Source organism: Narcine bancroftii, chromosome 5, assembly GCF_036971445.1.
Source record: "Narcine bancroftii isolate sNarBan1 chromosome 5, sNarBan1.hap1, whole genome shotgun sequence".
Taxonomy (NCBI): Eukaryota; Metazoa; Chordata; class Chondrichthyes; order Torpediniformes; family Narcinidae; genus Narcine; species Narcine bancroftii.
In genome coordinates, this window is record NC_091473.1 from 51,677,677 (window position 1) to 51,698,359 (window position 20,683).

A 20,683-nucleotide genomic window follows, 5' to 3' on the forward strand; every position below is an offset into this window, starting at 1 on the left:
TGAAGTTGACTAGCTCATTGCGGGTGCATGAGGCAGCCCTGATGTAGTCATCGATATTCTGGAGGAAGAGTTGAGGGGTTTTGCTTGTGTAGGCAATTTACTTACTGTGGGTACCCATGGCTACTCCTTTGATTTGGAGCAAGTGGGATGAGTTAAAGGAGTTGTTTAAAGCAAGGCCAAGTTCTGCCAGATGGAGGATGGTAGTGATGGAGGGTGACTGGTCGGGTCTGGTCCAGAAAAAAGCAAAGTGCTTTAGGACCTTGTGTATGGGGGATGGAGGTATAAAGGGGTTGGACATCCATTGTGAAAATGAGGCAGTCCAGTTTAAGAAATCTGAAGTAATTGAAGAGATAAAGGGAATGTGAGGTATTGTAGATGTATGTGAGGAGGGATTGGACCAGGAGAGTAAAAATAGTTAAAGATAAAACTAGTTCAGTAGGACAAGAGCAAGAAGAAACAAGCTACCTGGATGGTTAGGTTTTTTATTTTTACTGTTTTACTCTATATTACAAATGTGGATGGAGTATAAAGGTGACAGCAGCACATTGTTTTACAAACATTGAGTGGGTAACTAGTTCTTCTGCTAGCTGAAGTTTATCTTTGTATATATGATTTACTTAGTTACAGGATATTATAGTAGTCTTTCAATGTTAGATTTAGTTTGATATCACCCCTTCCTGACCCTTGGTGAGAGATTTTAGAAGCAGTTTGTTAGATTTTAAATTTGATGGATTGCTTCATTTTTTTTTACCAGTTAGGTTGCAATACCAGCCTTTGAAATGTGTTGTAGGTTTGAGGAACTACTATTTTACCTTTTTTGGGAAGAGGAACCAATTTAAATGAGCTTGGTTCATTCAGTTATTATGTGTACTTTTTTAAAAAAAAACCACACACTTGTAAAGGCAGTATATTACTATGTACTTCAGTTCTTGCTCTCAGCTGGAGCCTGCTATAAGCAAATCTGATGTCATGCCTTCAAACTGAGCAAAACAAGTAGTGCTTAATAAAATGGTCTAGAATTACACTGCAGGATAGGTTTTCTCCAAGTATAATTTGCTGATCTAACTCCAGCAATAAGCTTGCAACAGTTATGTTGCAATATGTTTAAAGTGGTAAGGTCCAACCTTCTCTAATGAAAAGAAGTTTCTGCTGCATCTCTCTCAATCTCTTTAACAGTTTCTCAAGCAGTTGAATATTTTTGCAATTTAGTCAGTTATTGGTTGAGGGAAATGTGATAACTTCAAGCTGCCACATTGTCTGTTAATTGCCTTTTTTGTCAAGGGGTACCTATTAAGCAAGACACTAGACAGGCCCAACTTTGAACTAATGGGCTATGGTTCTGTGCCTGAGGGAATGTTCATGGAGAGAAACAGCTAGTCAGCATTTCAGGTTTGGACCCTTGATCAGACCTACACCCAAAACCATAGTTAACACTTTCACTGAAGCAACATTTAACTCAAATTGACTGACATTTGACTAGAGCACCTGTGGTTGCTACAAAATGAACTTTTTGTCAATTTGACAGATGGAAAATCAAGCTGGTGAAATTATAAACGGCAGCAAAATTCTGGTTAACACTTGGTGGGAGGGCGGATGGAAAGGATGGATATTTTGTATATCGAATGTTTAAGCGAGTCAACCTAATCTACACCAGGATGTTCCATTAACAATCACAGCCCAGGGGAACTCAGTGGGTCAAGCAGCTTCAGTGGGAGAGAAAGAATGTCAAAGTTTTGGCTGAAACCCATCATCATTCTTGATTGTAATACCAGATGAGTTTTAATGTGAAATCAGAGGAACTAACTAAATTTTTATTTAGTTCCCTGGTAATATTCTTGTAAAGTGACATCTAAGTTTGAGGGGTAATAGATTTTATAGATGGCTTGAGAGGCAGTCATCTGCTTTGTGGCAGTGAGATCTCACTTCCTCATTTGATGTTTGGCGGCTCTATCCTTGTTTAGAAACTGCAGCACATTTTCATTACAAATTTTTAAATGCAACAGTTCATTCATTCTCCAATCTGGATAAATTGAAATTTCTGAAGAAAAGCAACAGTGGTTTGTTTTAAATAGTTTAAAGCCACATGACTAAGAGAACAAAGCAAAAGAAAATTGGATAAGATAAACTTCCTTAAACTTTACTTCATTGAGTTTAAATTCCAAAATGGTGCATTGAATTTTAATTTTCCTATCTTTAAGCCCCATTCCATCTAAACACTACAGTTTGATTCCTCAGCCCATTCTAAGATGTCTATTGGTTAGTCCAGGGCTTCCCAAACATTTTAGCTCATGGAACCCTTTTGGGAGCACTTGGTAATCCCAATAGTCAGTTACAGATTAAAAGACCTGATATAGTATAGACAAGCATCATAAGTAATAAAGAAAATAAATTCCCCATTCTCCACGTTGAAATCATTTGTTGCCTCTAATTTACATTTAATGGAATAAATGAAATTGTTCTTGTTCTCACAGATCATAATGTTGGGCACAATATTAGATAGTTGTATCCTTATGCTAGGAGCGGCATCAAATCGGTTTCTAAATCTTGTTTGCATTGCTGCATAATACGAAAATTGTGCATCTAGTACCTCTTTATTCCTGGCTGAGGTGAATCCAAGTGACAAATAATTTTCATCATACCTTTCTTTATAACACTTCTGATTATAGGCATGATCAAAGAAAGTTCATGGAAAAACTGGTGGCACCTCAGTACTTCAGATGAATTATCCTGTCTCCTAGTTTTCTAATCCATTGATCCATGGTTCTTAATATTACACACATGAAATATCTTTAAAATATGGCCAGCTTTGAACCAAAGAAATCATATTCTCATTGGTTGAAAATTATGTGCAGGCCTGACGCCTATGCTGCTGGTGTCAGGCCTCATGACACCATTTTGGTTTCTTCAGGTGGAGTGAACTGTTTGCTGCTGTCCCGAAACAAATTGAATTGACGGCAGAGCTAATAAGAGATTTTAAAGAAAAGCAGTTAGATTGTTATTACTCGGTCATTTCTTCCGGCCCCTACGCCTTTTCATGGAACTCAGTTTGGGATACCCTGGATTAGACTGTTGGAAGAAAGAAATGGTCTTTTGCTGAACATGTCTCCATTTCAAGGATGAAGTCATTATAATGCTAGTTTCACATCCCTGTTTTATAAACCTAATCCTGCAAAAACAATGTATTGCATGTTCTGCAATTTTGTGATGCTATTTTGTATCTGAACACTGAAATTTTACACGAGTTCATGCTTAAACTGATCATTTTGTTTCGTCTAACTGATTGTGATCTTTGTGTGTATATAGATCCTTTTTGGGGAGTGGGTTCTCTAGTTTTTCATGCAACCTTGATTTTGTACTTGAGCTTTCTGCACACAATTCCATTACCAACTGTATTCTTTGACATCAATGAAATCTAGTTAGGATTTCCTCCTTTCTAGTGGGCATTTTGATGCTTTAAATACTTGAAGGTAAACTCAAATTCAGGCATGATTATCTTCAGCTGAGTAAAATTTGGCTTTAACAAAATTAAACTTTGGTCTTGAAGTCAGCAAATTGGTGACTTCAAGGCAGACCAACACCTGGATTTCTGAGGAATTTTGGCATGTTGTCAAATACTCTCATTAAATTTCTCCCTTACAGTGTGAAACGTATACTGGCTGGTTGCATTATGACCTGGCTTTGTAATTTGAGGCCTCAGAAACACAGAAGGTAGCAAACATGGCCAAATCCATCACAGTCTCTGACCTTTCCATTGAAGAATCTGTGAAATGCTGCCACAAAGGAGGCCAACATAAAGGACCCCCATCACCCTGGCCACAACCACTTCTCCCTACTACCTCTAAAAAGGTACAGAAACCTGGAGTTCAGGACATCCAAATTCAAGGACATTTTCTTTCCATTAGCCATCTTGAGTCTTCCCTCACTGCCCTAATCATTGTACCCTACTCCAGCACCACAAAGGCCTGTCTGTACTATCTAAAATGGTTCATTTTTCTTGCACTATTGTACCTGAATATCTTTTGTATTATCTTTCTGTATGGTAACTGGAGTTTTCAAAGATTCCAAAGATGTACAGTCAGTAGGTTAATTGGTCGCATGGATATAATTGGGTGGCAGAGGCTGTGTTGGCCTGTTACTGTGCTGTAGCGCAACACGTGAACACTTTTTACTTTAAATCTTTTTTGCTGCCTTTGATATTGGAGTGTGGCCACCTCAGAATGTAAAGAGAAAGTTTAATTTGTACTTCACTGAAAGCCTGGACTTGTCTCCGTTATTTGGCATTGTTTGGCTCCATTAATACTATTCCACCAAGCAACACAATGGCACAGTGATTGGTGAAGTGACAGAGAAAGGTTTGAGCTTTGTATTTTTCATGTTCCATGGGTGCTTGGCTTAATTAACTGCTGTGGGCCAAAGGGCCTGTTCCAATTCTATAAATTACCCCAGTGTAGATGTGAAAAGATGAATTGGTACTAGTTGTACAGATGCAAGAAAATGAAATGCTTGGAGTTGGCAAGGACTTCGTAAACCAAGTAGTCATGTAAGGAAACATGCCTCTCTTTTTATCTGCCTTGGTCCTATATCTTTTTTTAATCTTGTAGACCATGTTATAACTAATCCATTCCATCCATTTTGGGAGGTGGAAGAGACAGGACTATCCCATGTTAATTATCAACAAACTGGTTTATCTGGTTCTCTGGACTACTGTGACGTATATCAATTTCTAGCTGGAGACCTGAGGTGAAAAATATAGTGATGATCCATAACCTGAACATTATTTCCATGTGAAATCCAGTAGTTTGCTAGTTGTGTATTGTCTAGATTTGCAACATGCCTTGATTGTCAAATTTCTTGCTTTTCAGGGTAGGAAAGACCTCACTGATGAACCAGTATGTAAACAAAAAGTTCAGTAATCAATACAAGGCAACAATAGGGGCAGACTTTCTAACAAAGGAGGTGATGGTGGACGATAGATTGGTGACAATGCAGGTAACAATGGTTTTGTTTTTCTTTGGGTTGAGTGAAGTGGGGAGCAAACCCTTTGTCTTTTAACATGAAGTCTGTATAACTTGTAATTCATTTGGTGTTAACTGCATGTGCTGATCTTTGCTGGAGAGTTCCTTTACTCCCATAAAGCCTCAATTTTATCCAGTGTTTTGACTTCCTATTTTCTACCTAGAGGTGCAGATGTCTGCAGTAAAAGCAAACATTCCACTGTGCCTTTATCACAGTGGAAGTATGGGGCATTTTACTGCAAAAAATCTTGGCTGCCTATTTTCAGCCCTTTTCCAATTGTAGATACAAGTTCCCAGATATTTTGACAACTTGTTTGTATTAATAAGGACTCTCTGTCCATTTTGCAGAAGACAAAAGTTAAAGAAATTCATGTATGTTGCATTCTAAATGTAGTATTACGTGACAATGGAACCTTTACCTTTAACTTTCAGTGGCTTGGTTTGTAAGTTTGCAGATGACACCAAAATTGGCCTGGTGGAATGCTGTCTAAGACTTCAATGGGATCATGGAGATGGAGTTTTAAGTTGTACAAATGAGGTGTGGATTTTTAAGTTGGGTCAGACTTTGTACAGGTACACAATCCTTTCTATGGAACCCATGGGGGACAGTGTGTTCGGAATTTTGGATTTTTCTGGATTTCAGATCAAAAGTCAGCTTCCCCAGATTTAAGCCACCCGGATTGTGCTGCCCTATCCACCCTCTTTCAGTTGTGCCCTATCCACCCTCTTTCAGTTGTGCCCTATCCACCCTCTTTCAGTTGTGCCCTATCCACCCTCTTTCAGTTGTGCCCTATCCACCCTCTTTCAGTTGTGCCCTATCCACCCTCTTTCAGTTGTGCCCTATCCACCCTCTTTCAGTTGTGCCCTATCCACCCTCTTTCAGTTGTGCCCTATCCACCCTCTTTCAGTTGTGCCCTATCCACCCTCTTTCAGTTGTGCCCTATCCACCCTCTTTCAGTTGTGCCCTATCCACCCTCTTTCAGTTGTGCCCTATCCACCCTCTTTCAGTTGTGCCCTATCCACCCTCTTTCAGTTGTGCCCTATCCACCCTCTTTCAGTTGTGCCCTATCCACCCTCTTTCAGTTGTGCCCTATCCACCCTCTTTCAGTTGTGCCCTATCCACCCTGCCCAGGTCGCGCTGCCGGGTCTCTCCTGCTGTACCAGCATCAGGAAAAAAATGCCCTTTTTTGGAATTTTCTGGATTTTAGATGTCCACATAAAGGATTGTGTACCTGTACAATAAATGACATGGCCTGTTTTTGTAGAACAGAGGCTTAGAGGTGCATGAACATAGTTCCCTAAAAGTACATTTAGGGTGGTGAAGAAAGGATTTTGCATGCTTGCCTTCATTGGCAATGGCATTAAGTACAGGAATTGAAATGTAATGGTACAGCTGTAGTAGGCAGTAAACACACATTTAATGTATTGCACTGTTCATTGCCCAGCAATAGGTTATGTTTTAAGTGAGCAAAAAAGATTCACAAGGATATTTCTGAGAGAGGACTTGAGTTGCAAGCAGAGACTGGATACTGGGTAATCTCGGACTTGCCCCTGGAGCATGGGATGAGGGGAACCTCAAAGGCATATAATCATGATGGGGATAGAGGAGTCTAAACTGGAGGACACTGATTTAATGTGAGGGGGAAAGACTAAGGGACCTGAGGGACTATGTTTTCAAAGGAGGTACAAGTAGGGAATGAGTTGCCAGATGAAGCTGTATGTTTTTAAAAACACACCTTTGGCTATATGTATGGATAGCAAGGTTTAGAGAGATGGATGAGCTGAGATGTGTGGTTAGCACAGAATGAGTTGGGCTGAAGGGTCTGTTTCAGTGGTGTGTACTTGCTCTATCAATGAATGCAGATTGCTATTAGGTCAGTTTTGTTTATTTGAGCCGTTGAAGCTTTATTGAAAGATCATGTAATATCTTGATTGGATTGATAATCTGAAATAATGCTGCATCCTAATTTTTCTTAAAATATTTTGAGTTTAACATAATCTCATATGCAAGTTATATTGATAAAGCAAAGCAATATGATAACATGTATAATATGTAATATAAATGTACAATATAAATTTCAAATTTTGTTCATAATTAAATGTGATTGTTAAAATGATTATGCATATAGATCAGTTAAATAATATACCAATCCTTGATATTATATCTTAAAAATATATGATCTAGGGTCATTGTAATTAAACCCCATGTCCATTTATCTGAAAGGAAAAAATCCTAAAATACTAATTTAATCCCTCCCTCTGATCAAGGTTATTTATCAAACTACAGGAAAAATACAAAGGTGAATCAAGTCACGACCTCCAGAAGTCAGACTGATCAGTACTAGAGCACCCCATACCTTTTCAAACAAACTTTTTATCTTTAATATTATATCTCATTCTCTCTAAACTTGGCCACTGTGCATGAGTCAGAGAGAGTTCATCTTTCATTTCATTTAAAAAAAATCTGTGCATATTGAAAAATTAGTTTTAGTCTTGCATGCTTATCTGTTTTGTGGTTTTTCCTATCAGATATGGGACACAGCAGGACAAGAACGTTTTCAATCATTGGGTGTGGCATTTTACAGAGGAGCGGATTGCTGTGTTCTGGTCTTTGATGTAACAGCGCCCAACACGTTCAAAACCCTTGATAGCTGGAGAGATGAATTTCTCATTCAAGCTAGTCCACGCGATCCAGAAAATTTTCCATTTGTGGTCCTTGGTAACAAGATAGATCTGGAAAACCGACAGGTACACGTGTGAAGTGCATTTCTCAGTTGGGGGAGGAGGAGGTGCTTACATCTTTGAATTGTCTTTGGTCCCTCTGCTGTACTGTGACTTCCTGCTCAATGAGCAGGTGTGGCTAAAATGCCACACAGAACAGAAGCTAAAGAATAGCTCCAGGATTCAACATAGCAGCAAGTTTACTTTGACTGCATGTTCTCTCTTCCAACCCTCTAAGATTAGTAACACAGTTGCCAACTGTCCTGGTCTGGATTTTGTCAGTCCTGTTGTAGGTTAGTACTGAAAAAGAATGTGTACAGTGGAACTGAAACACAATGCTGGAGCTACTTGACAGGTCAAACCATGTCTGCAGTGAGAAAGCCAGAATATGAATTTCCAATCAGTGGCCACTTCTGATCCAAATTAGAAAGGCTTGCCATCTGAATTCAGTCTGAAACAAGAGGGTAAAATGTGCCTCTACAAAGTTCCTTAAGCTTTCTGTGGTGGGTTTGTTAACAAGATAAATGGAATGTTAAATTGACAGGCAGTTCTGTGCTGTGCTCTTTAGTGTTGAATGGGTTATGTGACCCATTGGTGTGACTGCAGCAAACTTTTAAGGATGGTCAGTGATGTGAAAATTGCAAGCCTCCTAGGGATGAAGAAAGTCAATTTGGGGGCATGCTGCAACTTTCCAGACATGACACCATCAACATGTATCACTTACAGTTGTGCTCTTTGTTCCTTCAGGTCACCACAAAAAGAGCACAGGTGTGGTGTCAGAGTAAAAATAACATCCCATACTTTGAAACCAGTGCAAAGGAGGCCATCAATGTGGAACAAGCATTTCAAACAATTGCACGGAACGCACTTAAACAGGTAAGACCATGGCAGGACTCCACCTGTTGTTCAGTGTTGGAACTGCCTGAATTGCTTGTAGTTCTAGTGTAAAAACATGAAGCTGGAGAAACTCAGCTGGTCAACAATGTACTTCATAGTAAATAAAGATACCTAACAAAGAGCTTGAACCCTTTATTAAGACATGCCCTCCATCTTGGTGCTCCAAGCCTTGTGTGCCCTCCTTCATGATCGTTTTTTCTAGCCCATGCCACCTGTGCTGCCCAATTAACCTATCAACCCTGTACGTTTTTAGGTGGAAACCAGAGCACCAGGAGAAACCCCATACAGGTCATGGTTCTGTGATAGAATATGTTGTGCTAAGGATGTTTCTTGCAGCATGATCACTAGTTTCTCCAATACTGTTGACTCTTTAACCACAATGTATGTTTGTTACTTGGCCTACTGAGCAAAGTCTGGTCAGTGCACTTTATTTTAACTATGGTTCCTTAAAGCATTGGATTATATATAACAATTAACTACTGAATGGTTCATAGACATAATTTACAGCATGGAAGTGGGCCCTTTTCCCCCAACTTGTCCATGCAGACCAAGTTATTTACCTGTGTTAGTCCCATTAGGTTCATGTGTCTAAACCACACATGTCAAACTCTGGCCCGCGGGCCAAATTTGGCCCACGATATAATTATATTTGGCCCGCAAGATCATATCAAAAATGTATTAGAGGTGGCCCGCTGGCCGTCGCGCCAGTATAGCGCATGCACAGTAACCGCTGTGTCCCAGGGTGAGAGAGAGAGAGAGAGAGAAAAATCCTGGTCCTTGAAAAGTAGTGGTGGGTGGTTTTATAAACACGCTGTTGTGTCCCCCCGCCCACCCCCCCACCGCAGCGCGGCCTGGCCAGAGTCAGGGGAAGCCAAGGCCGCTTCCCAGCGCCCGGAACCCCAGTGGCACAGCGTTTCTTCGAGCTGCAGATGGAGTCGGGACGCCGGAGGGAAGATTGGGGCTCCCCGCTGGGCGATGGGGGCGCCGGCCACCGGCCGCCCTGCGCCTTCCCACCGGACCAGCGGCGGGTGCCCGGAGTACACGTGGAGAGCGAGGCTGGTCAGGCACGTAGGGTGGAACCCCCCCCACCAATCTCGGGAGTGGCGTGGGCTGGATCGGGATTAGCCGCGCTCACCTGCTCCTCCACCGCTGACCGAGATCCCAGTGCGGTCCTGAGCACGGAGACTGCCCTGGAAAAGTCCTGGGACACCGGCACGGAAAGAAGAGCAGGGTCCGTAGAACATTACAGATCAGAAACAGGCCCTTCAGCCCTTTGACTCTACCTCGTGAAAACCCAACACTGGAGAAACTCAGCGGGTTAAACCGTATCCTTTATCCAGCAGAGAGGTACCTGACAATGTTTGGCCCTTGATCCCCCTCATCAATGTATGAGCGAAAGTCTGTGGTTCTCGTAAAAACACCAGAAGGGAGAAACTCAGCAGGTCAAAGGGGGTCCGGGAGAAACTCAGTAGGTCAAAGGGGGTCCGGGAGAAACTCAGCAGGTCAAAGGGGGATCTGGGAGAAACTCAGCAGGTCAAAGGGGGATCTGGGAGAAACTCAGCAGGTCAAAGGGGGATCTGGGAGAAACTCAGCAGGTCAAAGGGGGATCTGGGAGAAACTCAGCAGGTCAAAGGGGGATCTGGGAGAAACTCAGCAGGTCAAAGGGGGATCTGGGAGAAACTCAGCAGGTCAAAGGGGGATCTGGGAGAAACTCAGCAGGTCAAAGGGGGATCCGGGAGAAACTCAGCAGGTCAAAGGGGGGTCCGGGAGAAACTCAGCAGGTCAAGGGGGAGGGGTCCGGGAGAAACTCAGCAGGTCAAGGGGGAGGGGTCCGGGAGAAACTCAGGTCAAGGGGAGGGGGTCCAGGAGAAACTCAGCAGGTCAAGGGGGGTCCGGGAGAAACTCAGCAGGTCAAGGGGGGTCCGGGAGAAACTCAGCAGGTCAAGGGGGGTCCAGCAGAAACTCAGCAGGTCAAGGGGGGTCCGGGAGAAACTCAGCAGGTCAAGGGGGGTCCGGCAGAAACTCAGCAGGTCAAGGGGGGTCCGGCAGAAACTCAGCAGGTCAAGGGGGGTCCGGCAGAAACTCAGCAGGTCAAGGGGGGTCCGGCAGAAACTCAGCAGGTCAAGGGGGGTCCGGCAGAAACTCAGCAGGTCAAGGGGGGTCCGGCAGAAACTCAGCAGGTCAAGGGGGGTCCGGCAGAAACTCAGCAGGTCAAGGGGGGTCTGGCAGAAACTCAGCAGGTCAAGGGGGGTCCGGCAGAAACTCAGCAGGTCAAGGGGGGTCCGGCAGAAACTCAGCAGGTCAAGGGGGGTCCGGCAGAAACTCAGCAGGTCAAGGGGGGTCCGGCAGAAACTCAGCAGGTCAAGGGGGGTCCGGCAGAAACTCAGCAGGTCAAGGGGGGTCCGGCAGAAACTCAGCAGGTCAAGGGGGGTCCGGCAGAAACTCAGCAGGTCAAGGGGGGTCCGGCAGAAACTCAGCAGGTCAAGGGGGGTCCGGCAGAAACTCAGGGGGGGCCTGACCTCGCCAGGACCTTTGCCCACTCCCCCACCCTGCCGCAGGCCGACCTGTGACTCACGGTGACGGGGCCGCTGATCTGCCAAGTTGCCGCCCTGCAGCGAGAGCCGATGCCCCCGCACTGTCGTTGTCCAACCCGATCACCCGCAAACCCCGCCCTCCCGCACACAGGCCTGAGTAAGTATTATGAACTTTAATCTCAGGATAAAACGATCTTCCAATAGTTTCATGTCACAGTGATAAATATATTCCTGGTTAAAAATGGTCCTGCACCTGGATACAAGCTCATTAGGCATAAAACTTGAAAAGTGTGAAAATCAAAGGATATCTGTACCAATGGAAAAAGGGCATGGCAAATAACCCTGCTAGAGTTCATGCCCACAATCAGTCACCCATTTGATTGTTTCAGGAATCATGTTATTCTCCCACATTCTCAATAGCCCTCAGAGTTTACTATTCGACAGCACACTAGCAACATTTGACAAATCCTCTATAGAGAAATATTATTTATTGAATATTTTATTTCTCATTTGTTAATGCTTCTGGAAAGAGTTTATCCAAAACTATTATTAAACATTTATTTTAATAAGAAAAAGTTTAACATTACATATGTTGAAAGAAGAGAAAACATGCAGATGTTGTTGAAAATTTTCAATAAATATTTAGTTCGGCCCTCGACTTAGTCCAAGTTTTTAATTTTGGCCCTCCGTGAATTTGAGTTTGACACCCCTGGTCTAAACCTTTCTATGTACCTGTCCAAAAGACTTTTCAGCCTTGTAATTATACCCACCTCTACTACCTCTGGCAGCTCAGGCCACATTATCACCAACCCTCTAAAAAGATGCCCATCAAGTCCCTTTCAAATCTATCCTGCCTTAAAAGTATGTCCTCTAGACTCTCCTACTTGAGGAAGAATTGTGCTCTTTGTGTGACTGGCTGAACATTAGTCTCTTCACAGAAGGCTCTTTTTGCTGTATGAGATATTTTGTGGAAAATAAACTAAATTAAATTAGATATACCTGGTCTATGCCTCATTTTGTATACCTTGAAAGATTCCACTTCAGGAAGAAAAGACCCAGTTTCTCCTTGTAATTCAAACCCTCCAATCCTATAACATTCTCAAACTTCCCTGCACATTTTCCAGTTAAATAGCATTTTCTATAATTGGGAAACCAAACTGCAATACCACCAATATTTTGTATAGCTGTAACATTGTCTCAATTATGTACTTTACTCTATTTGAGTGTGCTAAATGCCTTCACTGCCCTGTCTACTCCTTTGCCACTTATGGGCAACTACATATCTATATCCCTAGGTCTACTCTCTCTAGCTCTACTGCAACCTTATCAGAGCTGAATTATAATCTACCTTTGCCCATGTTCTACATGTCCTAGATGCTGTTGTAATTGTGACTGTCCACTATACCATCAATGTTGGTATCATGTGCAAGCTTACAAACAATGTTAACTGCATCATATTCCATATCATTAATCTAGATAACAAACCACAGTTGATCCACCAATGATCTCTGCAGCGCACCACTGGTCACAGGCCTCCAATTAGAAAAACTCTGTCACCCTCTCTCATACCATCAATTCAATTGGCTTGTGTATTCTGGATCCCATTCTCTAACCTTTCAGACCAGCCTACCGTGTGCCCCTTGTCAGAGGCCATGCTGAAATTCATGTGCCCCTTGTTAGAGCCCCTGCTGAAATCCATCCTTGTGATTGCGCTTTCAAAAAAAATTGCAACTTTCCCACACAAAGCCATGTGAACTTTACCTAATCAGTCCTTGCCTATCTAAATGCTAGTAGATATTGTCCCTCAGAATCTCTTTCCTGTAGTTGACATTGCAGTCATTAAATGCACATTAGTCACCATCAGAATTATGGTCACTTGTCCCAAAAGTACTCCCCCTCTAACACTGCAGTCACTTTCCCCATCTTTCGTCCTACCAGGAGGACCATTCTTGTCCTGCCTTTAATAGGGCCCTCTATTGTTTCAGGAAACTTTTTTGGATATACTTAAGAATTTCCAGCCTATTCAAGTCCTTTGCAAAATGGTAGTTCCAGTCAATGAGAGGGATAAACTGTGATCTCCTGAAATTTGTTCCTCAAATTGCTACTAACCATTGCAAAGGGGTTCTATAATGTATCCCCTTGTTTTAAGTTCCACCTATGGCCTTGCTGGACAGTACCCTAGAATGTATTCTCAAAGCATTGCTGTGATTTTCCCCTCTAATCAAAAATGAAATTCTCCACTCTTGCCTCAATCTCCATCACACCTGTAGCATCTACATCAGAACATGAAGCTACCAGTCCTGCCCCTCCCTCACCATGTTTGTTATGGCTTTAATATCCCAGTCCCATGTACAAATCAACACCCAGAGTTTACTGCCTTGTCGTATCTTCCTAACTTGTCCCTGCTGGTCTTCTCTACTGAACTTCCACATTACATTAGGCTTGCATTTTCTCATTTCCACTTTGAGCTTGGATTATGTACAGCTAGTTTCTGACTCTACCACAGCCATACCAACTTTCCTGGCAGTATCTCGAACAGCTCAGTTAATGCGATAATTTTGTTAGCTCCTCCTCTACTGCATGAGCGTCTTGCCCATACATATCTGCTAATTTGTCAATCATGCACTGACAGCACTTGTACTAAATTGTAAGTTGCTTTGTATGTTTGTGGGCAGAGATAAAACTGTCTTTTTCTCTAGGAAACAGAAGTGGAACTCTACAATGAATTCCCAGAGCCAATCAAACTAGACAAGAACGACCGGGCAAAGACTACAGGGGAAAGCTGCAGCTGCTGAGGGAGAGAGAATCCCCAATCTAGGCCTTTGACACCAGTCCTCATTCTGTCCTTCCCCTTTGACCACAAACCAAGATTCCTTCATGCATCTTGGATCCTGCCTCTGTGCACAAGGAAGAGCTGCACCTAATTAGCAGATCTAATGTATAATAACTGGTAACATTGGAAGGAAAACTAATGTATACTGAGCATAAGTTTATTGTATGAAGACCCATGTTTTACACTTGTACTGTAAAATGATTTTTAAGTCTGTTCTGTAAGGTGAGAACTGGAATGACCAGTGTTCTTGCTAAATCCTCTGAAGCCCATTTTTGAACATGGTTCTTGGAGATTACCTGAAACTCTGTTTACCCCATTCCTTATCTGCTCCCTAACTTGTGTTGTATAATGCCTGTCAGCTTACTAAGTGAGCCCACTTTAAAACCTATTAATAACTCTTGATCTCAAAGTAAGGGGTGTGAAATGCTAAATGGGCACCTGCAATTCCTGGAAGTCCTTTCCATGTTTTTTTTATTGGCAGTTAATACTCAACAAATGAAAGTAACTTTGGTTCAATATTCTGCAACTACAATTGACCGAGCTGTTTAATCTCTGCATTTTGGTTTTCTGTTCAAATGGATTTGAAATGTGCTTGTGTACTTTGTGCAGAAAATCAGTATTAAGTTGGGTCCATTTGTTTTACTTAAAGCTTCCCAAGGATGAGATTAGTAGTGTTACTTCTGAACAGACATGCCCTCAGCATGTCTGGTACTAGAACAACTTGCCAAAGTTGCTGGTCTTGCTTCATAGCTTACAAATGTTTTTTCCTAAGGTTCACATTCTCGTACATGGGACAAATTTCTGTAATCATGAGGATATTGCCAATAAATAGAGCAGGAGTGATCTGGTGCATGTTCCTTAATGCTGACTGTTTAATATTTTGGTGCTGGCTTGCTGGGTCACTAAGGTGGTTGATTCAATTTCCTTTAGAGATTTTATTGTGCAGACCTAGACATTTCATTGCTATGGAGTGTTACTTTCATGGCAAAAAAAATAAACCTGAGGCCTCTCCTGTGTAAAGCTGTTCAGTGTGGACAGGCTGGGCCTATTTTTGTGCGCTAAGACTATGGCAGGAGTTTGGAAGGTATGGGTACTCTTCCCAGTCTGCCCCTCACAATCCGTATGAATAACTTGGATTTGGGCTGCTATGGGTGAAAGATCAAGCACATGGCCACTAATTAGTGACAACAGTACCAACAATCTTGTTGAACAAGGAAGTAGCAGAAGCTACCTCATTGAAAGTATTTGGCAGGTTTTTAGGATGGAGGAATTGAGGATTATGGGGAATGTACTAATAAGTAGAGCTGAGTCCATGTCCAGATCAGCCATGATCTTACTGAATGGCAGAGCAGGCTGACTGACACTTATTTCTAGTATTGTTATTATCCATAAGGGACTGAATATCCCAGGTCTCAAGTTTCACACTGCAGTGGAGTGTGGAACCTAAGTGTGATTTCTTTTCACGTGGGGTAGCTGTTACACACCTGCTCCCACATGGCCTTCACAGAGCAAGGACTTGATCCAGTGCAAGTCGGAGACTAGGCACTGCTGTGAAGGATAAAGTGAATGTTCATTGGTGAGCCTTCATTCCCACCTGCTCCCCACCCTTGCTGCACATAGATGTGTGGGCTGAGGAATGCGAGCATCAGTCCATTTCCTCCCTCATCAGCTCCTAATCCCAGGGGTATATCGGTGAATTCAAGCTAAAGAGGATCACAAGCTTTGCTGGTGATTTACAATCACATGGGTTGTTATGAGTGAAACTGTGAGAGAACTTGTGTAAAGCTTTACCAAAAATAGCAGTAGTAATTGGAAATGCACTTGACTTGCTTATCCACAGGCCTGTAGGATCAGGACATTTATATCCTGACTTCATTGGGGTTTTTATGGGAGTGAGAATTTTTATCCAGTATGTACAATGCCTTTATCAGGGCGTTGAGTACATGAGATGGGATGTAGAGTTTCAGCTGGACAAGATCTTGGTAAGACCATGGAATATTGTGTGTAGTTCTGGTGATCTAGCTATAGGAAGGATGTCATTAAGCTGGAAAGCAGACAGAAAAGATTAACCAGGATGTTACTGGGACTAGAGGGCTCGAGTTGTAAAGAGACTGGATAGACTGCCACTTTTCTCTCTGGAGCTGAGGGGGGACCTTGTAGAGGTTTTTAAAAATATGAGGGGTATGAATAAGATGGATGGTCAGTCTTTTCCCCAAGGAAGGTGAATCTAAAACTAGAGAACCTAGATTTAAGAATCCTAAGGGGAAACTTGTCCGCAGTGTGCGGTGGGTGCATGGCTCAGTGCTAGAGGAGATGGGGCAATTGCAATGATTTAAAAATATTTGGGATAGGAAATGTTTAGAGGGATATGGGGCTAGCTCAAGTGAGCAACTTGGTCATTATAGGCAAGTTTTGGATGAAGGGCCTGTTTCTGTACTGAATGACTCTGTGTGTACTAGTTTTCACACTCCAACACCCTGCCATTCACTGCTCTCAAGTTCCAAAGTTAATTTCCACCCACCATCCTGTGGACCACTTTCCCAGTTGATCTAGAATTATGTTGTCATCTTGCACAAACTTCATGACCCATCTGCAAACCTACTAGCCATAGCAAAAAATTGGGATAGATGACAAACAGTGGGCCCAGCACTGATCCCTGTGCCACACAACTGGTCACAGGCTTCCATTCTGAAAGGCAACCCTCTATTGCCTACTACCACCATCCATTTTCTCTCCAAATGACCAGCTCTCCCTGGATATCGTACAAATGTCATCAAAAAAATCCCAGAAACCAAGCTAATCAGGCAGGATCTACACAAAGGCTGAGGATGCTTTGCCAGAGGACTTCCAAGAATGAATCTTCAACCTTGTGATCTGTTTCTCTCTCCACAGATGTGAAAGATGAAGCAAATGTAGAGGTTAAAGCACACAAGTTCAATAGGCTAAATATTGACTGTCATCCAGGAAGTCTGAGGAGAGGCAGAGGAACTCTGAGCATGTATGGCACATGGAATTGTGATATTATGGAAACCTGGTCAAGAGATGAGCAGGATTAGCAGCTCAATGTCATGGGGTATCCAAACCTCTAGCATTACAGGTGAAGGTAGGGGAGTTGGACTATTGACCAGGGAGAACATGGAGAGGATATCCCAAGGGGATCATCCAGTAAAGCCATCAGTGCAGAAAAAAAAAGAATTACTTTTGAATTGAAATAATTGTTCACTGTCACATCAACCTAGATATAATTGAGTGTGTGGGGGGGGGGGGGGGGGAGAGAGGAGGGAGAAAAGTTATGTGCTGTCCAGGCAAGTCAACCTGGACTTGAGTCCAACAGGTAGTACAATAATAAAACAAAATCCATATAGAGTGACAGAAAAGTTCAGTGGCAGTAGTGAGAAGACAATCTAATTTTACTGAGGAGGGGTCCATTCAATAGTCTGGCATTCAAAAGTGTAGAAGACACTGCCCTTGGATCTGGATATTTGTTTTCAAGCTCGTGCATTTTCTGCCTGACAGGAGGGGGAGAAGAGGATGTGACTGAGCTGGAACATGTTATTTAATATGTTGGAAGCTTTCCTGAAATGATGGGAGTAGGAGACTGAGTTGATGGAGGGGATGAGAGTGTGTGTGAGGGTCTGAACCATGTTCAAAACCTTCTGGGTTTCTTGTGGTCTCGGGTGGAACAGTTCCCATCTCACACAGTGATGCACCCAGGTAACTTCTACTCTTCAAAGTAGAGGAGTTAGTGCACTTTCTTAGCCATAACATCAATCCAGTTGGATCAGGACAGATTGAAAAATGAAGCTCTCCAGCATCTCTGTATTAGCTCTGTTGATACAGACCAGGAAATGTGATCCTCTCTGCTTCCTGAAGTCAACCTATTCCTTTGTTCTGCTGACATTGAGGAAAATGTCTTTTTGAGAACTGTTCCTTTTAATAGGATTAGACTATAGTTTCCCCAAATTAGAGGAACAAATATAAGGAGATTGTAGATAGGGGTTGGAATGATAGGGTTGTAGAAATAGTTGATCATTACTTAATTGATCTTTTAGCAGTAGGGCAGGTCCAGTCACAAAGGGACAAAATTTGTTACTTATGGCTACACATTCACTTTAATGTGTACATAAGTCCTCTGGTGTTTTCTATTCCTGCCCTGGGAAAAAAGGTGCTGCTGTCCACCCTACCTGTGTCTCATAATCTTGTAGACCTCTGTCTCCTCATCCTTATATTCTCCAAAGAGAAAAGTCCTAGCTTTGCAAACCTTGCCTCATAAAACTTATTTTACAATTTGGGCAGCATCCTGTTAAATCTCCTCTGCAACCTCTCCATAGCTTCCACAGCCTTCCTATAATGAGGTGACTAGAACTAAACCAATACTCTTTAAGTGTGGTCTCACCACAGATTTGTAGAGTTGAACTCAATCCTCCTAGTAATAAAGCCCAGCATCCCATAGGCCGCCTTAACTATCCTATCAACCTGCACGGAAAACTTGAGGGATGTATGAATTTGGACCCCAAGATCCCACTGTTCATCCACACTCTTAATTGACTAACCCTGTTCTTGGCCTTTTGGTTTGTCCTTCCAAAATGCACTATCTCACACTTGTCTGGGTCAAACTCCATCTGCCACTTTTCCACTGAACTCAGCATCCTGTCTATTTCATTTTATAACCTGTGACAACCCACCATCCACAACTCCAACTGTTGTAACATCCACAAACTTACTGACCTATCCTTCTGCCTCTTCTAGGTCATTTATAAAAACAAAATGCAAAGGGTAGGGGTCCAAGAACAGATCCCTGCAGAACTCCACTAGTCACTGACCTGCAGGCAGAATACTATCATCCATTACTACCCTCTGCTTTCTACCTCCAAGCCAATTTTTAAAAAAATCCCATGCATCCAAGGTTCTATTGCTCCCATGTCTTGTGCTTTCTGAACAAATCTCTCTTGGGGGGACCTTATCAAATGTTTTACTAAAATCCATTTAGACCATATCTAACATTTCTTCCTTCATGATCCAGCATACAAGCTTGTTCTCTTCTGACCTCACCTTGACGAGGTCTTTTTCTCTTATGAATACTGAAGCATCATTAATTTTGGACATCCCCAACCTCCTCCACCTCCAAGTACATGCCTCCTTCATCAGGAACATCTGTCAAGTGGGAAAGGCAGAGCTCAGGGCCAGAATGTTGCTGTTAGAGTGACAGGAGTAGGGAACTGTTGATGATGGATATTGAAGGTCAGGAAGAAGGAGCTGCACATCAAGGATAGGCAACTGCAATCATGCAAGTCCATTGAAGTCTATTTAATAAGGGTGAACATGAGGTATCTTTGGCAGATAAAATAAGAAAATCTTGAGTGAATTGGAAGCTCGGGAGCAAGCAGGTCCCTTTAAGTATTAGTGTGGTAACCCAGCCATTCTCAACTGGGGCTGTATGTGCCACAGCACATTTAAGGGGGGTCATGGACTGAAATCAAAATATTTGTTTTTTTATGTAGTTGGTAGGAGAGAAGTATGGAAGAAACTTAACAAACTGGACTGCTTCATAGGGAAGGGGGCCTAAAGACTGAGCAGAGTCCTAAGGGAGCCATAGCCAAAAAAAGGTTGCAAATGGCTTTAGTAACCTATGTGTGGAGCCACTGGAAAAGGGCAATGTCCTAATGAATATCTTTCACCTGTATGTAGCATGGAGAAGGATATGAAAGCTCAGGAGTTCTGAAGAAAACAGTAATGTCCTGAAGCTTATCAGCATGTCAGAAAAGATGAAATGCACAAGGATGGATGAATTCTGACCAGATGTGCATAGATATTTGTCACATGGACAGTCAAAGGTGAGATTCTAGGAGACAGGAGGGTAGCTAATATGCATTTATTTACAGAGGGCAGCAGGGAAAAACCATGGAGTTACAGGCCGATGAGACTCATAGCAGTGGTGGAAAAGTTATTGGAAGGATTTATTTGGATTTGGAAAGGTTTGGTCTGATTAGGCATAACTGGCATTACTTTTGTGCATGGAAATCATGTCTAATAATTTGGCCAAAAGGATTGACAAGGGCAGGGCAGTAGATGTTCTCTATATAGACTTTAGCAAGGCCTTCACAAGGTTCCATGTGGTAGGTTAGATTGTATGTAATCCAGGATAAGAACCAATGAGATACAAAACTGGTTAGTGAAAGAGGTCAGCAGGTGGAAGGGGAGGGTTATTATACAGACTGGAGGCCTGTGTTGGGTCCCCTATTATGTACATTAATGACTTGGATGAGAATTTAGATGGCAAATTTGCAGATTCATGGTTTGGAGGACAGTGAAGAAAATATTCTGAGGTTACAACAGGTATGAAATCAATTGAGAAATTGATCAAAAGAATGGAATTTAACTAAGATTATTATAAAGTGATCTATTTTGGGTAATCCATTTGACCACTGTGTAGCCCATGTCCCCAATGATCCTCTACTGTCAGTATCAGAGGATGACATGCGGGCTACTGAAAACCTGTGCTGACCAACTGGCAAATTCACTGATATCTTTAGCATCTCACTCTGGCAGGGCATGGTACCTACTTGTTTCAAACAGGCCTCAATCGTACCTGTGCCCAAGGAGAGTGTGGTAACCTGTCTAAATGATTACCAACCAGTGGCACTCACATCCACAGTGATGGTCTTTTGAGAGTCTGGTGTTGA

General features: G+C 42.5%; 1 protein-coding gene across 1 annotated transcript in view; it reads left to right on the forward strand.

Moving 5' to 3' along the window:
• Positions 1 to 14,843, forward strand: part of LOC138763380 (ras-related protein Rab-7a) — a 47,452-nt gene extending 32,609 nt beyond the window's left edge. The window contains exons 4-7 of the mRNA XM_069937432.1: positions 4,863 to 4,989; positions 7,545 to 7,763; positions 8,484 to 8,612; positions 13,867 to 14,843. Of these exons, the coding sequence (XP_069793533.1) occupies positions 4,863 to 4,989; positions 7,545 to 7,763; positions 8,484 to 8,612; positions 13,867 to 13,962 (571 nt within the window). The 3' untranslated portion in view covers positions 13,963 to 14,843. The remainder of the gene's footprint in view (positions 1 to 4,862; positions 4,990 to 7,544; positions 7,764 to 8,483; positions 8,613 to 13,866) is intronic.
• The last annotated feature ends 5,840 nt before the right edge of the window (positions 14,844 to 20,683 follow it).